Here is a 20,145-nt window from a genome sequence, read left to right as displayed (position 1 = left end):
AAATTCTGTGTTGTTTCATCCTTCCTCTTAAACAAAAACGTAAGCTATTGACCCTCGACCTTTTCTGTGAATACGACCCCCACCACCAACCCAGTCGATGGATCAGTCCGTCCACTGAACATTTTCTATGTACAGTGAAATATGCCGAAAGCAATATACTGTATTATAAACCCTAAAGAAGCCTTGTTTTCTAACCTGGCGCTGGGCTGTGTACAGTTTGCTAGTGCTGCTACAGAAGGGGATCCCCTCCATTTTGTGTTCATTCCCTCTTTCTTGTTGATTGACTTGCCTGTGCTGCTGGTGGGATGAATAGCGATCTGTAGGTAAAGGATGTTGTTTTGGGCCATGCCTGGAACATTCTAGTGTCCGTCCGTCTTTCCTGTGCATAGTGACGGGTAGAGAGAGGGTCACTCACACACAAACTTTTCGCCACGCTTTAACGCTTTGGAACAAACAAAGCTGTTTGTGTTTCATCCTATTCTTCCTTTCCCTTCGCTCCTTCTCCCTCTTTCTTTTGCATTATGAAAAGTTGGATTTGGCAGCTACTTGTCACACTGAATAAAATGTGCAGGCCCTGTCTGTTGTTTCCTTTGGCTTGCCTTCTTCTGTCTGGCTTGTGTGCTCAGTGGCAATGTTTCCTTGAGTTTTTAATTACAATGTTTCAAATGATGCCCACAAAGCAGACATCCTGATCTGAAAACGGTTCATGATGAACATGTTTACTTTACTATTATTTTACTACGACTAGTAGCCTATTTATCATAACGTCGGCTATTTAACAATTATTCGCCGAAGGCGACGTGAATACTCAGGGATGCAAACAGCGCGCTTTTCGGCGGCTGCCGCTTTTTTCACGGCTGTTTGGGTGACTTGTGTGAATCGTGTAGATCCGATGAGTTGTTTTTTTTGGGGGGGGGGGGTGTCTGGGAGGGTCTGAGGGTCTGATTATAATTTCATCAACAGTAATTCTGTATTGCATCAACGGTAGATGCAATACATGATGAAATTGATGAAATTATAATCAGACGCGGCGCCAAACTCCAGGGTCAGACTAAGTGAAAATCCTTGCAGCGCGAGATACAGGTGCGCGCGCCCTGCCGAAACAACTGGCTTCGCGTGCGCAGCGTTCTGATTTACTGTTTTCTCATAGACTGTATCTATGCATTTACTTATTTGGTAGATGATCTACCAATCACGGGGGGGGGGGGGGGGGGGGGGGGGGTATTATCGATAATAGAAAATGCGGATCATTTTCTTTCTCGTGTGTCTCGTTTTTCGCCCGTGCCTAAAACCGCCACTGCTTATAATGCTAAAGCCCAGTTCAGGCCAAAGATTCGCGACGCAACTGCTTGCAACTCGCGACTCCTTGCGACGAGACGGGCTGAGACGTTCTAAAAACGGCGCAGTTCACACTGCTGCACCGGGCGGCGATTATTTTTATTTTGGTTGAGAGTAGGCTAGAGTTGCTGTGTTTCGCCATTCTCCACTACTTCTGCATTGTAGTAATTCGCTGGAGCTTGTTTATATCCCGCTAGTTGCATTGCATTGTTTCGTAGTGGCGACTTCTCTACTGCAAGGGAAGCTCGGCTTCACCTAAAATTTCGAAAATTAAATGGTCAGATATATACTGTTGTGTTAACATTTCATTGATTAAAAATGCGTTAGAACACGTCCATCTCGAAGACGGGTCCGTTCAGAATCAGCTGCTTATCGCAGGTCGACTGACTCGATTTCCTTCTCATACACTTACGTGTTTAATTTGCGTGTGTTTAGACAGATGGACGCGCACACACACGCGCACCAAGCATCACCCGCATTCATTCATTCTATTAAATACTCACTCGCGGTAAAACTATGTTTTTTCCCACGATCAAATACTCATCAATCCTAAAAGTAATGGGCTTGTAGGCCTACACGATGTCTGGGTCAAGAACATATGCGTTTGCTGTACGGTGTTTGCAGATGCATTGATTTAAAAGTACAACTTACCGCTGTATCAGCTGTTCTTTCCCAAATAACTTTGTTTTGGAAGCCTGGAATATACTTTGCTCGAATGTATTATTGTTATTATTATTTTAACGGATGGCATAGCCTACTATACTTCATTCATGTTCATTCATGCAGGGAAAAAAATGTTTCCACAATCCACACGCTATTTCTATGCAGTTTCACACGTATGAATAATCTTTGACATCATAATATTTAACATGCAAGTGTAGTGGTGCCTGGTTGCTGCGGGGGAAAATCAGCTTTGCGCCGGGTGCAAACTAGCAATGACACATGCGTCGGTGTAGAAAGTCAATTGCGCCGGGTGCAAGATAGGGCCCTTCTTCAGTTTGGCGCACATGGCTAATTTGCATACGCGCACAGGACTGTCGGAATGGGAACACGTCGGACTGGCAGCATTACGGGGGCGCGATTACGGTCTGGCGGAGTTACATTTAAAAATCGCGTTCAAGTAAAAATAAATAAGAAAAGCGGAATCAATTTGTGACGCTCGTTGTTCAATATTGGCCTATGTGTGGGAAACACTGGAGTGGGCTTATTTTATCAACAGGCGGCACTGCTTTTTTAAGGATACAAAAATCATTTAATACATTTTAATTGAGTTAAATAGATTGCTGAAGGTGGCGCAGGGCACATTGAGAAAAAAAAAATATTTAAAAAGGTATAAAAAAAGTGTCCAAAAAAAATTATGAAAAAAAAAATCTATACAAAAAAAAATTATGAAAAAAAAAAATTATATAAAAAAAAATTATGAAAAAAAAATTATATAAAAAAAAATTATAAAAAAAAAATTATATAAAAAAAAATTATTTTAAAAAAAATTATATAAAAAAGATTATTTTAAAAAAAATTATAAATTAAAAAAAATTAAAAAAAAAAAAAATTGGACCTGCGCACAAATGTTTTTTTTTGGACCTGCGCGCGCATCTTTTTTTTGGACATGCGCATGCGCATCTTTTTTTTGATCTGCGCGCGCATCTTTTTTTTGGACATGCGCATGCGCATTTTTTGGACATGCGCATGCGCATCTTTTTTTGGATCTGCGCACGCATCTTTTTTTTGGACATGCGCATGCGCATCTTTTTTTGGACATGCGCACGCGCATCTTTTTTTGGACCTGCGCGCGCATGTCCAAAAAAAGATGCGCGTGCGCATGTCCAAAAAAAAGATGCGCGCGCAGATCCAAAAAAAGATGCGCATGCGCATGTCCAAAAAAAAGATGCGTGCGCAGATCCAAAAAAAGATACGCATGCGCATGTTCAAAAAAAAGATGCGCGCGCAGATCCAAAAAAAGATGCGCATGCGCATGTCCAAAAAAAAGATGCGCGCGCAGGTCCAAAAAAAAACATTTGTGCGCAGGTCCAATTTTTTTTTTTTTTTAATTTTTTTTAATTTTTAATTTTTTTTTAAATAATTTTTTTTATATAATTTTTTTTTATATAATTTTTTTTTTATATAATTTTTTTTTTCATAATTTTTTTTTATAGAATTTTTTTTTATATAGATTTTTTTTTTCATAATTTTTTTTGGACACTTTTTTTATACCTTTTAAAATATTTTTTTTTTCTCAATATGAGAAACGATCGCCCCCCTCCCACCCCACAGTCAACATTTTCACCCGCGGACCCTGTTATAAGGTATGCATTACAAGATTCTACAGAATCTCACGCCAGTAATGTAATGCATTACTGAACTGGTCGTAGGAGACCATTCGGGAACCATGCCTATGTAGGTAAACAAATGATACGTCTAAACGTAGGAGTCTTTGTAGCGGGCCCAAAGCTCTTCTGACTGCGCAGATTCCACAAGATGGATCATATCTGAAGCTGACTGGTTCCACGTTGCTTAGCAAAGTAAACATTCGTTGAAAAACACACAACATAAAGCATGTCAAATGTAAGTAACATAATTAATATACCTTTCCCATATCTGACCCAACTCTGTCTCTGGGACTTGCTGGTGGTTGACTGGTGTGCATGTACAGTTATGGTCAACATTATGACAGCCTCTAAACTCGCTTCAGTAAAGATATAAGACTATACAAGCTATAGTTATAGGCACACAAAATATTACATATGCGTGTCCAGAAAAACGTGACATTTCAAGACAGTTGACAGATAAACAGCCATCATTGGATCAAATCAATATTTAATATCTCGTTCAATCATGAAAAACAAATTTAAAAGCTACTGAATAGTAAAAAAAAAAAAATAAGCATGGAGTTTAGTGAGTTGAAGAGATTACTTCCAATGTGAATGATTCCTCTGCTTGGTCCTCCATTCGAGAACTTGATTAGCAGAATATAACCACAAGGTGTTGCAGTAGACCTATTACAAGAATAAGCAGACTGTAAAGCACTGAAAAATACCAGCTTATATCAGAGGCACAATGGTAGTCTCCTATACTATATTCAATCTCCAAGTTGGAACTTGCAAACATGAAAGTAAATGAGACCAAAGTCTATAGGCTTGACAGATTTACAAGCCAAAAACTTTTTTATTTGAACAGAGGTTGAGCAGACTCATAAGGAAATTAAGGTAAAACATTAACAATCGGTTCCTTTGACAGCCACTTATCAATATCAATTTTGGTTAACTCGCCTTCACTTGACTTAACATCATGGAAGTAAATAAACCAACCCACTTAGAAGACCATGAAGAAACATCTCCACATTTATTCTGAACCTGCCTTCCATTCATCTTTGAGGTTTCTGCTACTGCAGTGTTTCAACCAGTTGTGTGTTGTGTTGTGTGTGTTCATATAAACCAACAGAATTCAGGCTGACAAGACCAACAGCTCAGCTCTGTAGCGGTAACCGTGTCGCTCTACTGCTTGCGTTTCCCTTTCCTCTGTTTGATGGTGAAGAGGTTTTCGTCGGCGGGGTACATGTCTGCGCCGCCGCCTTTAGATGACCTCCTCTTCTTCCCGCCGGCCCTCTTCCCCTTCTCCTTCCCCGCCGTACAGCTGCTGCGGGGTGTAGGACTCGCGCCCGAAGGGCGACGTGCGCAGCTCCGTCGCCGCCACTCCCCAGTTCAGCCGGTTGGGGTTCTTCTTGTTCCTGCTCTTCTTCGCCGCCTTCTCTTCCCCGCCCCGGAAGCACTCCTCCTCGTAGAACGTGCGTTTCTGTGGTGTGGCGGCGCCGGCGGTGGTGGTGGAGGAGGAGGGCGGAGCCTTGGTGGTGGGGACGTCACGCTTGGGCTTCCACTGGTTGGCGGCGCCGCTGACGGGCGTCGGCTTCAGCTTGGCGGACATCTTGGTCTTGAAGACGACGGCCGGCCAGCGGGGCGTGGGTGTGGGTGGAGCTGGAGCCGGGCGTGGGGACCCTGGCGGAGGAGGGACGGGTGTTGGCGTTCTCCTGCTGCCGGTGGTGGTTCTTCTTCTTGTAGTCGTGGTAGTGGCTGGTCCTCTGCCCCTTCTTCGGTGGTCCCGGGGCGGTGGGGGGGTTTGGGTGTGGTGCCGAGCAGGCCGGCTTCCTCAAGTTCTGGACGGGGGGGAATAGTAAATAAAATCACAACGTTATTCAGTGGCATTCTGAAACTAGTGGGGTCAGGGTGCTGTGTGTCAGAGGAGAAGAGAGAGACAGAGCTTACCTTTGACCTTCCACTTCCTTCCACTTCCGCTTACCTTTGACCTTCCACGGGAGTTGACAGGAGTGTTGTAGTGATTGATGAAGGGCATGCTGGGGTAGGTCCCATTACACATCCGACGCTGTGTACATGCCTGAGACACACACAAACACCTAATACTGATCTTACAAAAAGGGCACACGCTCACTATATTTTTTGATAATATTCATCTTTAGATCATAAATTTGATTCATTATTTGCTTTGGAGAAAATTAAGAAAGGGAGAGCAGGGTAAAGAGATAGAGGGAGGGACAAGAGGAGAGGATGCTGCGGTGCAAACGGAAGCGGCGACTCACGTGGCCAAAGTGGCCCTTTCTGGAGCAGTTGTAGTAGTAGGTGGGCGTCCTGCCCTGGTCCAGGGGAGAGAGACAGAGAGCAGGGGAGAGAGACAGAGAGCAGGGGAGAGAGAAGACGCACATGAATAATCACAAAAAAAAGGAAAGCCTATCAGAACGACACCACACTGCCTGTCAGAACACCCCTCCAGCGTCAGCGTGTTTAAAAGTGACATGTTATACCACTAGGTGTGAATGCGATTAGCCGTTGCAAGCAGTTTGAACAAGTGGGCGTGTCCACCTAGATGTGCGCTGGATAGATCAGTCTACCATCGTACATCCAGGTGCACACGCCCACTTGTGATTTTTAAAAAACGGCTCGTAAGGGCTAATCCCACTCCCACCTGGTGGTATAATATGTCACCTTTAAGAGCAGGATGCTGGGAGTCCCACAGCAGGTTAGCCCTCTGCCGCTGTCACCCGATAGCCTCCATTAATATTTCACATCAATGACATCGTGTGACGAACATCTGCTTTCTGAAAAAAAGGCCTACTAGTAAACCAGGCCTAGGCTATTCACATGAAATAAAACAAAACATTGAGACCATTCCACAAAGCACACTGGGTAATAACAAATTCAACCCAATGGACGTGGTAAAACCACTCGTGGTCTCCACAAGTAACTGTAAACTGTTGTAAATTGCAACTTACGTAACTTAGGGACTGTTGGTTATTTATCCCGGAGGGATTTGGACCTCTGATCACTTTATGCATAACCCCCCCCCGGCGATATAATTTTATTTTGACATGACCCTGCAATCGACCCTGCATGACCCCCCCCCCCCCCCCCCCCGCGGACAATTCATCATCAACTCAATAAGTCACATCAGAAATATTGAGTGACATATATGAAAGGATAAATCTAGTGATATATTCTGTCAACAAATTCCATGAGAAGACAAAAACCAATAGATAATTGATCCTACTAACAAGTATTAGTTGTGTATCCAAATCCCGATGTGGCATAAACATGGACACAAAGCATTTTCATATATATTTTGGAGTTGCCCCTCTGTAGATCCTATTTCCACCAACATTCACAGCATCCTGGAAACTTTTCAACCAAATAAAATCATAAATAAAAATAAATGAATGTTCACCCACCAACCCATGGCCCATTTATTGTGTGTGAGAGCAGAAGCCAGCGTGCGAGTTCTCGGAGTAGATGCCCTGCAGCCCCCCTCTTTTCCCCTTTCCTGTAGCATGTCGCTAAATAAAAACAGTCCTTGTTAGAGGGCCCCCCTTTATTTTCTATGGATTATCACATTGAAGAAACCCTTGGTGTCTAGAAGTCCTCTGGTCAGTATTCTACCCATAAAGATACCCACTGTAAGGTTTCTATTTTATTACTTGTAATTGCAATGTTTACTTGTGTCAGTTTTAAACGGCTACAATTATTAGTTATTAAATTATTTATATCCATATTTATTATTCTTTTACTACTGCATGAGACCATCATTACTGCCTTATGGATGCCCATGGAATAGGAATAAATTTGTCTTCAAGTACTTGGTCAACACACTACAGTCTTTGCAACAACTTCTACAAAAGTTTTAAAAACAAGTTTTCACTGCCATCTTTAGGTAGCAATAACTGAAAGAAGTACTCATTACATTTCCATGCATAATTTTCATACCTGGTATGCAGTTTTTGAAAGTCACCCTGCACTCTCCACACATATCCAGAGTGTACATTTTGTAAAAGTCTGCCCTGTATTGTGCCGAGAACATGGTCCAGTTTGCAACACCGGTTGCAACACCTGTTGTTACAACAATTTTGAGAATAAGATGATTTCTCAAATTGATTTAACATGGAAAACATGCAGTATGCAACCAGTATAGCTACGACCGTTTTTGTAATCTTACTGTCAAGCCACAGAAAATGCACTTTTCTCTTGAAGTATTCCCTCTCCACCACTTCTCTGAAGCAGGAAGGCACCAGGGACAGGGTCATTAGAGCTCTGTCTCCATCATGAAGAACGACCTCAGCAAAGACGATCTCCAACAGGCAAGATGGCAACTGAAACAAATAAGATTCTTCTATTGAATACATCATCTCCAGTTAGTATTAAGCCAAACAGCATTAATAGAAATACTGAAAGCATGAGCACTGAATGTATTCAATAAATATTATATTCCCCCATAAAAGAAACACATGCAAACAAACAAAATCAAAAATAAATTATTAATAAATAAAAGACCTGCTCAATACATGTTGCCAACTCCTGCTCCTGCTCTCTTCCATGTGTCATGGGCTCTAGCCGTCTTCTCTTCCTACAAGAAATGTCCTAGAAATGTCAAAGGGGTGACATTAGCAAGATGCTTTTCATGTAGGGGGGTTTGACGGTACACATGGTTTGGTTCATATTTCGGTTTAAGAGTCCATTTGGTACAGGAAAACAAAGTGTTATTATTGTTGACAAAATCCTCTTGCTGGGGACTAATACAAACCCCCCCCCCCCACAGAAACACATCGTAGTTATCAAGTAAGAAGTTATATACATTGAACACCTTTGGTGTTCAATGTTGTCTAACAGAAGCTGGCACCACCATCTCCTTATATGTGGCATATCATGCTAGTAGATGAAGAAAGATGTCATTGTAGTTTAAATCCTAAAATCTGTACATTAACAATTTCAGATTTAAATTGCTGACCTGAGTGAAGTCGAAGGTCCAGTCCAGTGCCATGTACAGTGCGTACTGTAATCCATATTATAAACAACGGTTAACATTCTTTTCATATGATAGAACAGTTGATACACAGTTGTTACTGTACATATAAACCATGTCAATGATCCTTTTCTCTTGGCACCTGCTTATGTTATTATGTTTGATGCCGAGGTGCACAATCCCATCACTTACCATTAGCATGAACACGCCACAGTCCGCGCTGCCTGCTTGTTCTGGAATATTTTGATAAAAAAGCCAGAAGTTATTGACAACTCAATTATATTTAAATATATTTAATACAATTACATTTCTTAGTACTATTCCAATGCATAGCACATTTCACAAGGCATATATAAATCCAAAATTTCCATCACCTTGTTTGAAACAAATGCCCAGGATCCTGGCACTATCTTTGCTGCAATGGTGCTATAAAAGACAAAAGGATAGCATGGTGAAATACACTATTAAAGACCTCACATGATTTTGATGTGACGTGACATTTGTGGTCAACATTTTAAGCCATTTAAGCTTGCTTAATTAATTGGCTTCCATTATTGGTTTAAGCAACAGTGGAGCAGGTGTGCATAGTATGACTCCAGATTGTGCTACCTTGATCACCACAAATGTAATGAACACATCACCAGAAGGCTTTTTTGAACACAGCAGAACCAACATTGAACGGTTGATAACATACTTAACTCTACAGGCTTCTTTAGAACACAGCAAAAGCAACATTGAACGGTTGCCAACATTCTTAACTCTACTAGGAACATTGAACGGTTCCTAAACATAACAATATGAATAATAACAATATAACACCATGCAAAACACAAAAACGAACCGAATATTAATTTACGGGAACAATGAACGGTTCCTCAATATTAGACTGAAACATGAACATGGATAAATAATGCCAGTCTCCATAGCAACTAAGCTTGGAGCAATCAAGACGTATCCTCTTAAATTTAGGCTTCAGGACCTGTAAAATATACAATTTTCAAGTAAAGGTTGAATCTGCATTGTACTACTGCAAATGTACATTACAGCTTCACTGTAATGGCTTTTTCATAACTTTTAAGTGAACATATGTGACAAAGCAGATTATTTTACATGACATAGATTACACTTCTCATGACAATGTGTGGCTGGAATTTAAAAACTAAAAGTAGATATACAATATTTGAAAAGTCTGTCATGTGACCAAATAATAAAATGGTGACATTCTTATAAAAAACTCTGACATGATGCCTGTTAAACTTACACCTAGTATTCAGTGTCCTGGTTTCCATACAGGAAAAAGGATGCAGTCTCTAGATGCTGCATCTACCTGCATCATTCGAATGACAACAATAAGAGCTTGTAGTTTCAATGTGAAGATATTTTTAGATACGCAACCATAGTACGAGATACTGTCACTATGTACAGGGTTAACAAACTTAAGCCATAGACAACACATGCATAGAACTTACTGGCAGCGAGAGAAACGGGTCATTGGGAGTGGTTGGTTCATAGCGCAGTGCGTATGAACCAACCACCGCGTAGTTGGCGCGAATCGATCCCTTAGCTAGTCCCACCCATATATATAGTGGGTGGGACCATAGATATATAGAACATAATATATGTTCTATATATCTATGGTCCCACCCACTCGGAGGAGGACTTTCCTCCTCTCGCCCATTGACTCCCATGTAACTCACCGGCCGCCAGTACTATGAAGGTATTATTGTAGCAAAAGTCTTGAGCATGTGTACACTAAAGTCACAAATGTGTAACAGTAAAGTTGAAGTCGTAAATATTTATGTTGCATGTGTACACTAAAGTCACAAATGTGTAACAGTAAATTTGAAGTCGTAAATCTTTTTTCTACCATTGTAAACACAAAATAGGGGCTACAAGTTCACAAGTCCTTTGTTACAGGTGCACAAATCCTATCCTGTGCATCACAACTTCAAAGAGTCACACACTTTTGCTACAATCATTGCAGCGCAGTTGGTGCAAAACACATTCGCACACCCGTGTTTCATAATCTGAGAACGTGCACAACATTTGTGCATTCGTAAACCCAAATGTGAACTAATGCATCAGAAGTTGCACATCTGTGAAATATTTCCTCACAAATAAAATGATATAGATCACTATGTTCATTGAGCATTTTAATGAGCGAGCACAAGTCCATCGATACAACTGCTTGAATCTGCTGCTACGAGTCTCAGCTGTTGTTTTTCCTGCGGGTACTGTTGCAACACGTCTAGGTGGTACATGTGTAGCAAAAGTGATTCGTATCCGTATGACGCAGAGCGTCCGTGGGCGGGACAAAATTGCAGCATAAACCAATGAAAGTTGCCGGCAGGGGGTGCAGGGAGTGCAAATTAGCTCATTAAAATGAACATAGCGATCTATATCATTTTATTTGTGAGGAACGGTTTACGAATGCACAAATGTGCACATTCTCAGATTATGAAACACGGGTGTGTGACTCTTTCAAGTTGTGATGCACAGGATAGGATTTGTGCACCTGTAACAAAGGACTTGTGAACTCGTAGCCCCTATTTTGTGTTTACAATGGTAGAAAAAAGATTTCAGACTTCAAATTTACTGTTTTAGTGTACACTAAAACAGTGTATCACTATTACACAACAGTAACAAGTATGTCAATTGTAACTTCAGAAACGGTTTTGCACCATACACATAATAACACTCAATAACAATATGTCCACTCTCGGTTCAATGTTCCTTTTGGTTCGGATTGTCCACGTTACGTGTGTGCCGACCGTTCACCATTTTAGACATGTCCATCACGAGTGCGTTGCTGTCCGTTGAGAATGATAGCCATGTGTGGCAGCAGGGCAGCCTATTTACTCACCCACCGCACCGTGCATCAATGGAGGGAGAGAGCAGGAGCCACAGACACGTCCCGGTCTGTAGCAGTGAACTGGCTGGCTCTTCGTCCTCTGGCGTGACAAGCTTCCAACGTTGGCGACGGGCTAGTAATATAACTGAAGTCAACACTTTGCACTACCTAGCGAGGACGGTCGCCTCGCACTACGCGAACTATACTTGTTAATAATACGACCCCGGATAAATCTTCAGCGCTGATGGCATGGAGTCTTCCGCCCCTCCACGCCACTCCAGCCGTAACTGTTCCGTAGCTCAGAAACATGTCGCACACGCAATAACTAAGAGCTAAACTGTTATTCAACTGATCTATCATACCGAAATCTCCGTCAGCATGGGACCTCGCCGAGCGCCGCCATCTTCTTCGTTCTTCCTCACCAACTCTCTCAAGTCCCGCTCTCTCAAGTCCCGCTCTCTCAAGCATAGATATCTTATAAGTAGACGCAGCATCGACCGCTACTGCCTACTGGCGCTGACGAGACGCGGGGCCGCCATCTTGGAGTGGTGATCCGCTCCACTCAGTGTAATTCATTTGGCAGGAGCAATGAACTGTCAGCGCATTTAATTAATCTTACCTCACTGAATACCACTGATTTTCACGCGGTTTTTTGTCATACGTGTAGCTATGATAAAGGACACGTGTTACACCTTTCCTGTTTTCTGGCTCTCAGACCGTAGTCGGGGAGCACAGGGGAGACGTCCCTCCAGGGCCGTGACCGGCAGTGGGTCTGTCTGTTCATAGGTCGGAAGACACGGGCACTGATTCTTGGCGGCTTGGTACTTTATTCATTCAACAGTAGGCCTACACGTCTGCTCCAAAATCATAACCGGACTCGTCTAATTCCTCCCTAGACTGACCCTCGCTCACTCGCTCGTTCACTCATTCGTTGACTCGTTCGCTGACGTCACTCACACACACACACACACACACACACACACACACACACACACACACACACACACACACACACACACACACACACACACACACACACACACACACACACGCGCTACTCTCGTAACACATGTTTTGGCGTGTTTTATTATTCATAGTTGGCTTAACAGTAATAGAATATTCTTATATGCTATAAGTGACCAGACGTCCGAGATCAAAACTGGGAATATAATCCCGAGAAGGGGAAAAAAACGGTCAGCTATTTTTAAGTAGAAGAAACAATATGATTAGATTATATTCTGTCTTGACACTTTGTATTGATATTTTGTATTACATTCTTCCCTTAAATGATTATGTTTACAGTGATTGTTTTATATGTATTTTTTATGTATGTCGCTTTGGATAAAAGCGTCTGCCAAATACTTAAACATAAATAAACACCTGAAAGTTTTTATATCAGCTAAAACCACCAATCTGTTTCACTGGATTCAGAATAAAACCAAATTCTGTCTTACCCAACAATGTTAGTATTTGAATATTGTTACTTGGACGACTTATTCATGGCTCCAATTATACTGTTAAGAAAGTATTGTCTTATACTTTGCCTAAAATTAGACAAAATAGAACATTTCCTTACAAAGACGAATGGGGCCGGGAACTAAGTTTTTACTTAATATTTGCCTTGTAGAATTCAGCAAGATTAAAAGTGCAAATATATCAATAAAAATTGGGAATTATACACAAGTTAACATTCAATTAAATTTTATTTATAGAGCGCCAAAACATTACACGTCTCACGGCGCTTTACAGAGTATTGAACATTCAGAGAGAGCCCATGAGTAACAGGGGCGAGGAAAAACTCCCTAGAATTGGAGATAAATGTAGGAAGAAACCTCGAGCAGATCCACAACTCAAGGGCCTGACCCATCTGCCTAGGGTCAGTTACAGGGCAGTAAGGTTTGTATACATGATAAATGAATAGGTTAGTTAGGTGATAGAACATGGTGTTTAGAGCCACCTGGGGTGTGTGCTACAAAGAGGTGGGATGGTTACCTAACCAGTATGATAATGCATGAATCCCATTTAGTGTCAGAAAGTTCAAATAGTCTAGTGTAGGGATGAATTGTCATAGGGCAGTAGTGGATCGCTAGGCAGCGCAGGCCAGGAATCCGGTCAAGGGGACAGCAACAGGCAATGTAGGGCAGTCATAGGGATGGGACTTCAGGTGCGATGAGGGCCAAATACAAGGATGGCTGATGACTGGTAATGGTTTACCTCACAAGTGAGGTAAGGGGGAAGAGAGAGAGATATATATAGAGTGGGTTAGTATTGCTATACGTTTCATGATGGTTAGTATTAATAAGTGTATCAATGGTACTATATAGTGTTACACTATAGAGAGAAAAGGCAAGATATGTTATATATTGATAATATGATTTATCAAGTCTCAGTTCATAGCCGGGTGAACACATAGTAGTTCAACAGTAATCCCAAAAATTACCCCATTCCAGTTGTCAGGTAAGTGTGGCAGGGCCTTTTCCTGTTTATCACACATTTCACGAAGGTGGGCTACACAAAATTGGGTTGGAAAGCTAGACTAGCTATACTGTATAGCCACTGTCCATCTGATTGTCTATAGCTAACATATATTACCCCCCCTACACAATCTGGACTGTGGTCCTAACTTTTACCCCTGTTGGCTTTTACAATCTTTATCTTCATCATTTATTTCAACTTTATGTTATCAGGGATGCAAACAGACCTATGGTTAAAAAAGAGAGAGATTTTCGAAGCCCGCGCCCCCGCAGCAAATATCAAATAATGACATTTCCACCAACCTCTGCCATCCCCGGCCCACCCTATACACAGACAAAGTGCAAACTGAAATTCTTAAAATGAAAATCCACAAACGTTAATTTTGTTTAACTAGTCTTCAACACACACACACACACACACACACACACACACACACACACACACACTCACCTCTCCATTGGCAATCCGATTGCACATTGGAATCGGGAGTAGCCTATTACACTTTCCCTGATCTTTTCGGCTGCTGAGGCCTGATTCTGGCTGGTAGCTGGTAAAGGATTGTCCTTACAGAGGAGCTGGGCCACACTTTGGGTAGATACGATGGAGGCCACTCTCTGTGTGTGTATTGTGCTCTGGCAGTGTTCCAACAGGGCATGCAGCCCTCTGGAACCGCAAAGCGCAGAGAGTGCATTTAGCACATCCCTTTTTTTCAATTTTTTTTAAAAAGTCTGATAGTTTGAAATTGCGTTGACTGCCTTGACCTCAATTGCAGTTTCAACTTTTAGCCAAGGCCACTTCCAACTGGTTTTACATCCTTTATCCACTTGTTGCACAGTAAGTGCCGCACTCTCATCAAATTCTCTCATTCTGCAAATGAAGAGTTGAATATTTTAGCCATACTGTAGCATAACGCGACCAGACTGAAACCGGGACGTCTGATCACCCTAGACTTTCTGTATCATAACGGAGAGCAAAGTAGTTCACTCAGCCCCCTTTCCTCAATGTGCCCTGCGCCACCTTCAGCAATCTATTTGACTCAATTAAAATGTATTAAATGATTTTAGTATCCTTAAAAAAGCAGTGCCGCCTGTTGATAAAATAAGCCCACTCCAGTGTTTCCCACACATAGGCCAATATTGAACAACGAGCGCCACAAATTGATTCCGCTTTTCTTATTTATTTTTACTTGAACGCGATTTTTAAATGTAACTCCGCCAGACCGTAATCGCGCCCCCGTAATGCTGCCAGTCCGACGTGTTCCCATTCCGACAGTCCTGTGCGCGTATGCAAATTAGCCATGTGCGCCAAACAGAAGAAGGGCCCTATCTTGCACCCGGCGCAATTGACTTTCTACACCGACGCATGTGTCATTGCTAGTTTGCACCCGGCGCAAAGCTGATTTCCCCCCGCAGCAACCAGGCACCACTACACTTGCATGTTAAATATTATGATGTCAAAGATTATTCATACGTGTGACTGCATAGAAATAGCGTGTGGATTGTGGAAACATTTTTTTCCCTGCATGAATGAACATGAATGAAGTATAGTAGGCCTAGGCTATGCCATCCGTTAAAATAATAATAACAATAATACATTCGAGCAAAGTAGGCCTATATTCCAGGCTTCCAAAACAAAGTTATTTGGGAAAGAACAGCTGATACAGCGGTAAGTTGTAGGCTACTTTTAAATCAATGCATCTGCAAACACCGTACAGCAAACACATATGTTCTTGACCCAGACATCGTGTACAAGCCCATTACTTTTAGGATTGATGAGTAGGCTATTTGATCGTCGGAAAAAAACATAGTTTTACCGCGAGTGAGTATTTAATAGAATGAATGAATGCGGGTGATGCTTGGTGCGCGTGTGTGTGCACGCCCATCTGTCTAAACACACGCAAATTAAACACGTAAGTGTATGAGAAGGAAATCGAGTCAGTCGACCTGCGATAAGCAGCTGATTCTGAACGGACTCGTCTTCGAGATGGACGTGTTCTAACGCATTTTTAATCAATGAAATGTTAACACAACAGTATATATCTGACCATTTAATTTTCGAAATTTTAGGTGAAGCCGAGCTTCCCTTGCAGTAGAGAAGTCGCCACTACGAAACAATGCAATGCAACTAGCGGGATCTAAACAAACTAAGCTCCAGCGAATTACTACAATGCAGAAGTAGGCCTAGTGGAGAATGGCGAAACACAGCAACTCTAGCCTACTCTCAACCAAAATAAAAATAATCGCCGCCCGGTGCAGCAGTGTGAACTGCCCCGTTTTTAGAACGTCTCAGCCCGTCTCGTCGCAAGGAGTCGCGAGTTGCAAGCAGTTGCGTCGCGAATCTTTGGCCTGAACTGGGCTTTAGCATTATAAGCAGTGGCGGTTTTAGGCACGGGCGAAAAACGAGACACACGAGAAAGAAAATGATCCGCATTTTCTATTATCGATAATACCCCCCCCCCCCCCCCCCCCCCCCCCCCCCGTGATTGGTAGATCATCTACCAAATAAGTAAATGCATAGATACAGTCTATGAGAAAACAGTAAATCAGAACGCTGCGCACGCGAAGCCAGTTGTTTCGGCAGGGCGCGCGCACCTGTATCTCGCGCTGCAAGGATTTTCACTTAGTCTGACCCTGGAGTTTGGCGCCGCGTCTGAGGGTCTGATTATAATTTCATCAACAGTAATTCTGTATTGCATCTACCGTTGATGCAATACAGAATTACTGTTGATGAAATTATAATCAGACCCTCAGACCCTCCCAGACCCCCCCCCCCCCCCCAAAAAAAAACTCATCGGATCTACACGATTCACACAAGTCACCCAAACAGCCGTGAAAAAAGCGGCAGCCGCCGAAAAGCGCGCTGTTTGCATCCCTGCTGAAACAAGCTGACGCTTTGGCGCGCTGAATTGCATTGCACGTCTCGGACAATGAAATTAGGCAATACCCCCTAAACTGGCCTGTTTCATTATACAACATGAACAACTGTAAATTAATTATACTTCGTACACGGACCTACTATGGGGTCTGGACCCTTTTCAATGATTCCTAGGCTACAGGTAGACATAGATCGTGGATATTGAGAATATCATCAATCCCTTAGCAGCCAAACCTAAATGGGTCGGTTTTGGTCAAACCATTCGTGTTCACATTTAATCCAATGCATACAAAATGCACATCACATGGTGGATGCTTGAGCTCCCACAAACTACCTACTGTTCTTATTATACACCCTGGGTCTAGAACAACAACACCCACTACCCACAACACGCTCACCATTCTATTAATACCAAGCAGGACCCTGGGCATATTGGATTTCACTCCCTCTTGCTGCTACGCATTAACGTAGGCTACTCCCACTCTTCTTTCATTTAATGTTTTAAATCAAATGCACCACCTCTGGATTACAATCATCGCAGTGCATGTTTGGCACTCCACAGAGGACCCTTCCAACAGGTTATGCTCCCCGCCTTCATCGAGTTTGCGAGTTCATCTCAAGCCTTCTCTGTAGTGTGTTGAGGTCGATAATGTCGATAATACCGCTGTCAGCCGCCGGGTCGGCTTCCTCCGGGCCGTACTCGGGTGCAGCAGGTGAAGGTGCAGGCAGCGGGGCGCCCTCTGTGTTCATAGAGGAGCTGACCCCCAGGCAGCTGGCGGCCAGGGAGCTCAAGGCCCGCTTCCTGGCGGCCCTGCAGAGGAACGACGGCCGGGCGGTGTTGGAGATCCTGTACCACAGCGACCTGGATATAGACACGGTGCTGGAGGTGGAGGACCGCAGCATGGTCCTGGCTTCGTACAAGCAAGGTAGGGCATGATTTGAAGAAGACATTTAGTGGCCGGGATAGAGTTGACATAAAGTTAATGTGTTGCACTACTAAGACATGATAAAAGTCGTATTATAATTTATGTGCATTGTTTTTGTTGTCACAAGCGAGGAGGACGATTATTTCAGATCAGCCCATAGGTGGTGCTAAGGCTCCACGGATGAAATTTAACCCGAAGCCAAGATGTATATTTCTCATGATAGAGCGTATTTGTGTTAGTCTCATTAAAGAACATCATTCCCCTTCTCCATTCTCACAGGATACTGGTTGCCAGGCTATAAACTGGAGAAGTCATGGGCGATGGGCGTCCACGTGTGCGTGATGTACAACGCGTTAGAGTCACTACTGGTGCTCCTCCAGAAGGGGGCGGCCGTCAACCGCAAACCCAACGGCAAGACCCCGCTGCATGTGGCCTGCGAGGTCTCCCAGGCGGACTGCGTGGCCTTGCTATTGGACCATGGGGCTCGGGTCAACAGCCAATCATTAAGCGGCCACACAGCGCTCCACTACTGTATCACCAGGGAGTCAGTGGACTGTGCCAAGCAGCTCCTTCTCAGAGGTCAGAGGGCAACAAGGGGGGTCATGTAGTCGTGTTTGAAGGAAGCGTGAAGAGGACAGACCATGAAAGATTGAGCTTAACAAAAAAGGTTTATAGTAATTTAGTTGTAGTAGTCTATATAGCATATGAAATCATGCCTTTGATGGTAATATATTTTAATATAGTATGTAATATAGTTACTATGTGTTAATATAGTTAAATTGATATACTTACTAAAGTCAATAGGTCAAGATGGAGAAGTGTGCATACATCAATACAGAGACGTATGATGGCATGAAGAACGGAGCAAAAATATACCCAGAGAAAACGTTATATTAAAATAGACTATCTGGAGCTATCTTGAAGAAGGAAGAACAGTGGTGTCCTCTCTGCAGGTGGCAAGGTGAACATGGCCAGTGATAACAACGAAGAGGAAACTCCCTTGCACACGGCCGCCAGGTTCGGCATCCCCCAGCTGGCGGCGCTGTACCTGTCCAGCGGCGCTGCAGTGAACGCCGTCAACTCTCACAAGGAAACTCCCCTGCTGACTGCGGCCTTCTGGGCCTTCGACCAGAAGGAGCAGCTCTACAGCGAGGACCACCACCTCGTCTGTCGCATTCTGCTGGACCACAATGCAGGTGGTCCATGTTCCCATGTTGTTCATACTTAGGTTCTATTATTATGTAGATCTGTAACCAACCGAGAATGCTCCGAGGGTATTGCAACTGGCCCCAGTACCGGGTTTCTCACCCGTTTAGTTTGTATGGTCACTGTGACATAAGGTGATACCATATAAGGCTTATAAGTTATTGCAATATCATATATCTAAATCTAACTTGTATACAAATATACAAATGTACTTATACTGTACCATGGATATAACGCTTATTGTACGCATATATTGCATGTTCAATATTTGTATACCTATATTTGTTTAGTCAATATTTGATACACATACCTATGTATATCTATGTGGAGTACATACTGTACATACCGCAGCTCTATGACTATAAGGTTGAATTGAGTGTGTGATAACACGACCACGCCCTCTCACCGCCTCGGTCCGCCCTCAGACCCCAACATCCAGGAGGAGGACAAGAAGACGGCCCTCCACAAGGCCGCCTGGAACTGCGACCAGGTGCTGATGCGGATGCTGCTGGAGGGCGGGGCCGACGCCCGGGCCATGGACATCAACGGCTGCGCCCCCATCCAGTACCTCCTGAAGGTCACCGGCGTCAGGCCCATGGGCGTCCCCCATCTCTGCTACCAGCTGCTGCTCAACCACAACGCCGCGCGCATTTACCCGCCCCAGTTCCACAAGGTTCGTACTCACAGCTAGGAGGACACTTCAGCGTGGTTGACCCCTTAATGGCGTAGGTACACCGTTTGTCTCTAATGTGTCACTGGCGTAGAAGCCAGAGGCTGTTGCTGTAGGTGACATACTGTAAGCACGCACGTACATGCACTTACATGCACTTACATGCACTCCAAAAACGTAAACAAACAAAACAAAAAGAAAATGTCCGGCCTCGTCTTTCCCGATTTTTCAAACCGCTTGCAGACTCCTTCATGATAGAATAGTTGAGGAGGTTCACAACATTATCTTCACCTTATAAAGATGAACAGAGGTCACAGAATTAGCGACTTTTGACGACTTCTTACACTGAGAAGTTCGGGCAGAAGAAACATAAACGCAAGAACCACCGATGAGATCTGTGAGGTATAATCTAGCCTGCAGCCCTCACCATCTTTCACTCACTGCGATAACATTTACATTTACATTTTGGGCATTTAGCAGACGCTTTTATCCATTTTATCCGTGCC

General features: G+C 43.2%; 2 protein-coding genes across 12 annotated transcripts in view; one reads left to right on the top strand and one right to left on the bottom strand.

The window, feature by feature from the left end:
- Positions 1-4,461: 4,461 nt before the first annotated feature.
- LOC311365211 (uncharacterized protein) lies at positions 4,462-11,932 on the bottom strand. 10 transcript variants are annotated; one of them, XR_014639366.1, is made up of 13 exons: positions 11,501-11,932; positions 9,899-9,964; positions 9,012-9,063; positions 8,830-8,870; positions 8,623-8,667; positions 8,479-8,543; positions 8,169-8,241; positions 7,834-7,987; positions 7,605-7,727; positions 7,073-7,177; positions 5,930-5,983; positions 5,598-5,727; positions 4,462-5,488 (listed from the first exon to the last, which is right to left on the bottom strand). XR_014639366.1 is itself a non-coding variant. In XM_084484734.1 (12 exons), exons 4-12 carry the CDS (start codon positions 8,836-8,838, stop codon positions 5,702-5,704), a joined length of 654 nt encoding a protein of 217 aa, XP_084340860.1. In that variant the 5' UTR covers positions 8,839-8,870; positions 9,012-9,063; positions 9,899-9,964; positions 11,501-11,932; the 3' UTR covers positions 4,462-5,701. The 10 variants fall into 10 exon arrangements, 7 of the variants coding, with proteins under 7 accessions (XP_084340860.1, XP_084340861.1, XP_084340864.1 ...); XR_014639367.1 differs by having other exon boundaries at positions 5,632-5,727; XM_084484734.1 differs by having other exon boundaries at positions 4,462-5,727.
- Positions 11,933-17,304: 5,372 nt separating this feature from the next.
- The window catches only part of asb4 (ankyrin repeat and SOCS box containing 4), a 5,294-nt gene continuing 2,453 nt past the window's right edge, over positions 17,305-20,145 (top strand). For both annotated transcript variants that reach the window (XM_084484985.1, XM_084484986.1), the window contains exons 1-4: positions 17,305-17,763; positions 18,043-18,342; positions 18,717-18,959; positions 19,395-19,642. In XM_084484985.1, coding sequence (XP_084341111.1) covers positions 17,382-17,763; positions 18,043-18,342; positions 18,717-18,959; positions 19,395-19,642 — 1,173 coding nt within the window. In that variant the 5' untranslated portion in view covers positions 17,305-17,381. The remainder of the gene's footprint in view (positions 17,764-18,042; positions 18,343-18,716; positions 18,960-19,394; positions 19,643-20,145) is intronic.

The sequence above is a fragment of the Micromesistius poutassou genome, assembly GCF_964030765.1.
Source record: "Micromesistius poutassou genome assembly, chromosome: 20".
Taxonomy (NCBI): Eukaryota; Metazoa; Chordata; class Actinopteri; order Gadiformes; family Gadidae; genus Micromesistius; species Micromesistius poutassou.
Note: the sequence above shows the minus strand (reverse complement) of the source record. Positions and strands in the feature narration are given on the sequence as shown.

Bases quoted from the DNA above. Each gene is read 5' to 3' on its own strand.
- LOC311365211 (XM_084484734.1), bottom strand. The intron at 8,544-8,622 runs GTCAGCAATTTA...TTCATCTACTAG, and splicing joins GGACCTTCGACTTCACTCAG to CATGATATGCCACATATAAG. The intron at 7,728-7,833 runs GTAAGATTACAA...TTGTAACAACAG, and splicing joins GCATTTTCTGTGGCTTGACA to GTGTTGCAACCGGTGTTGCA.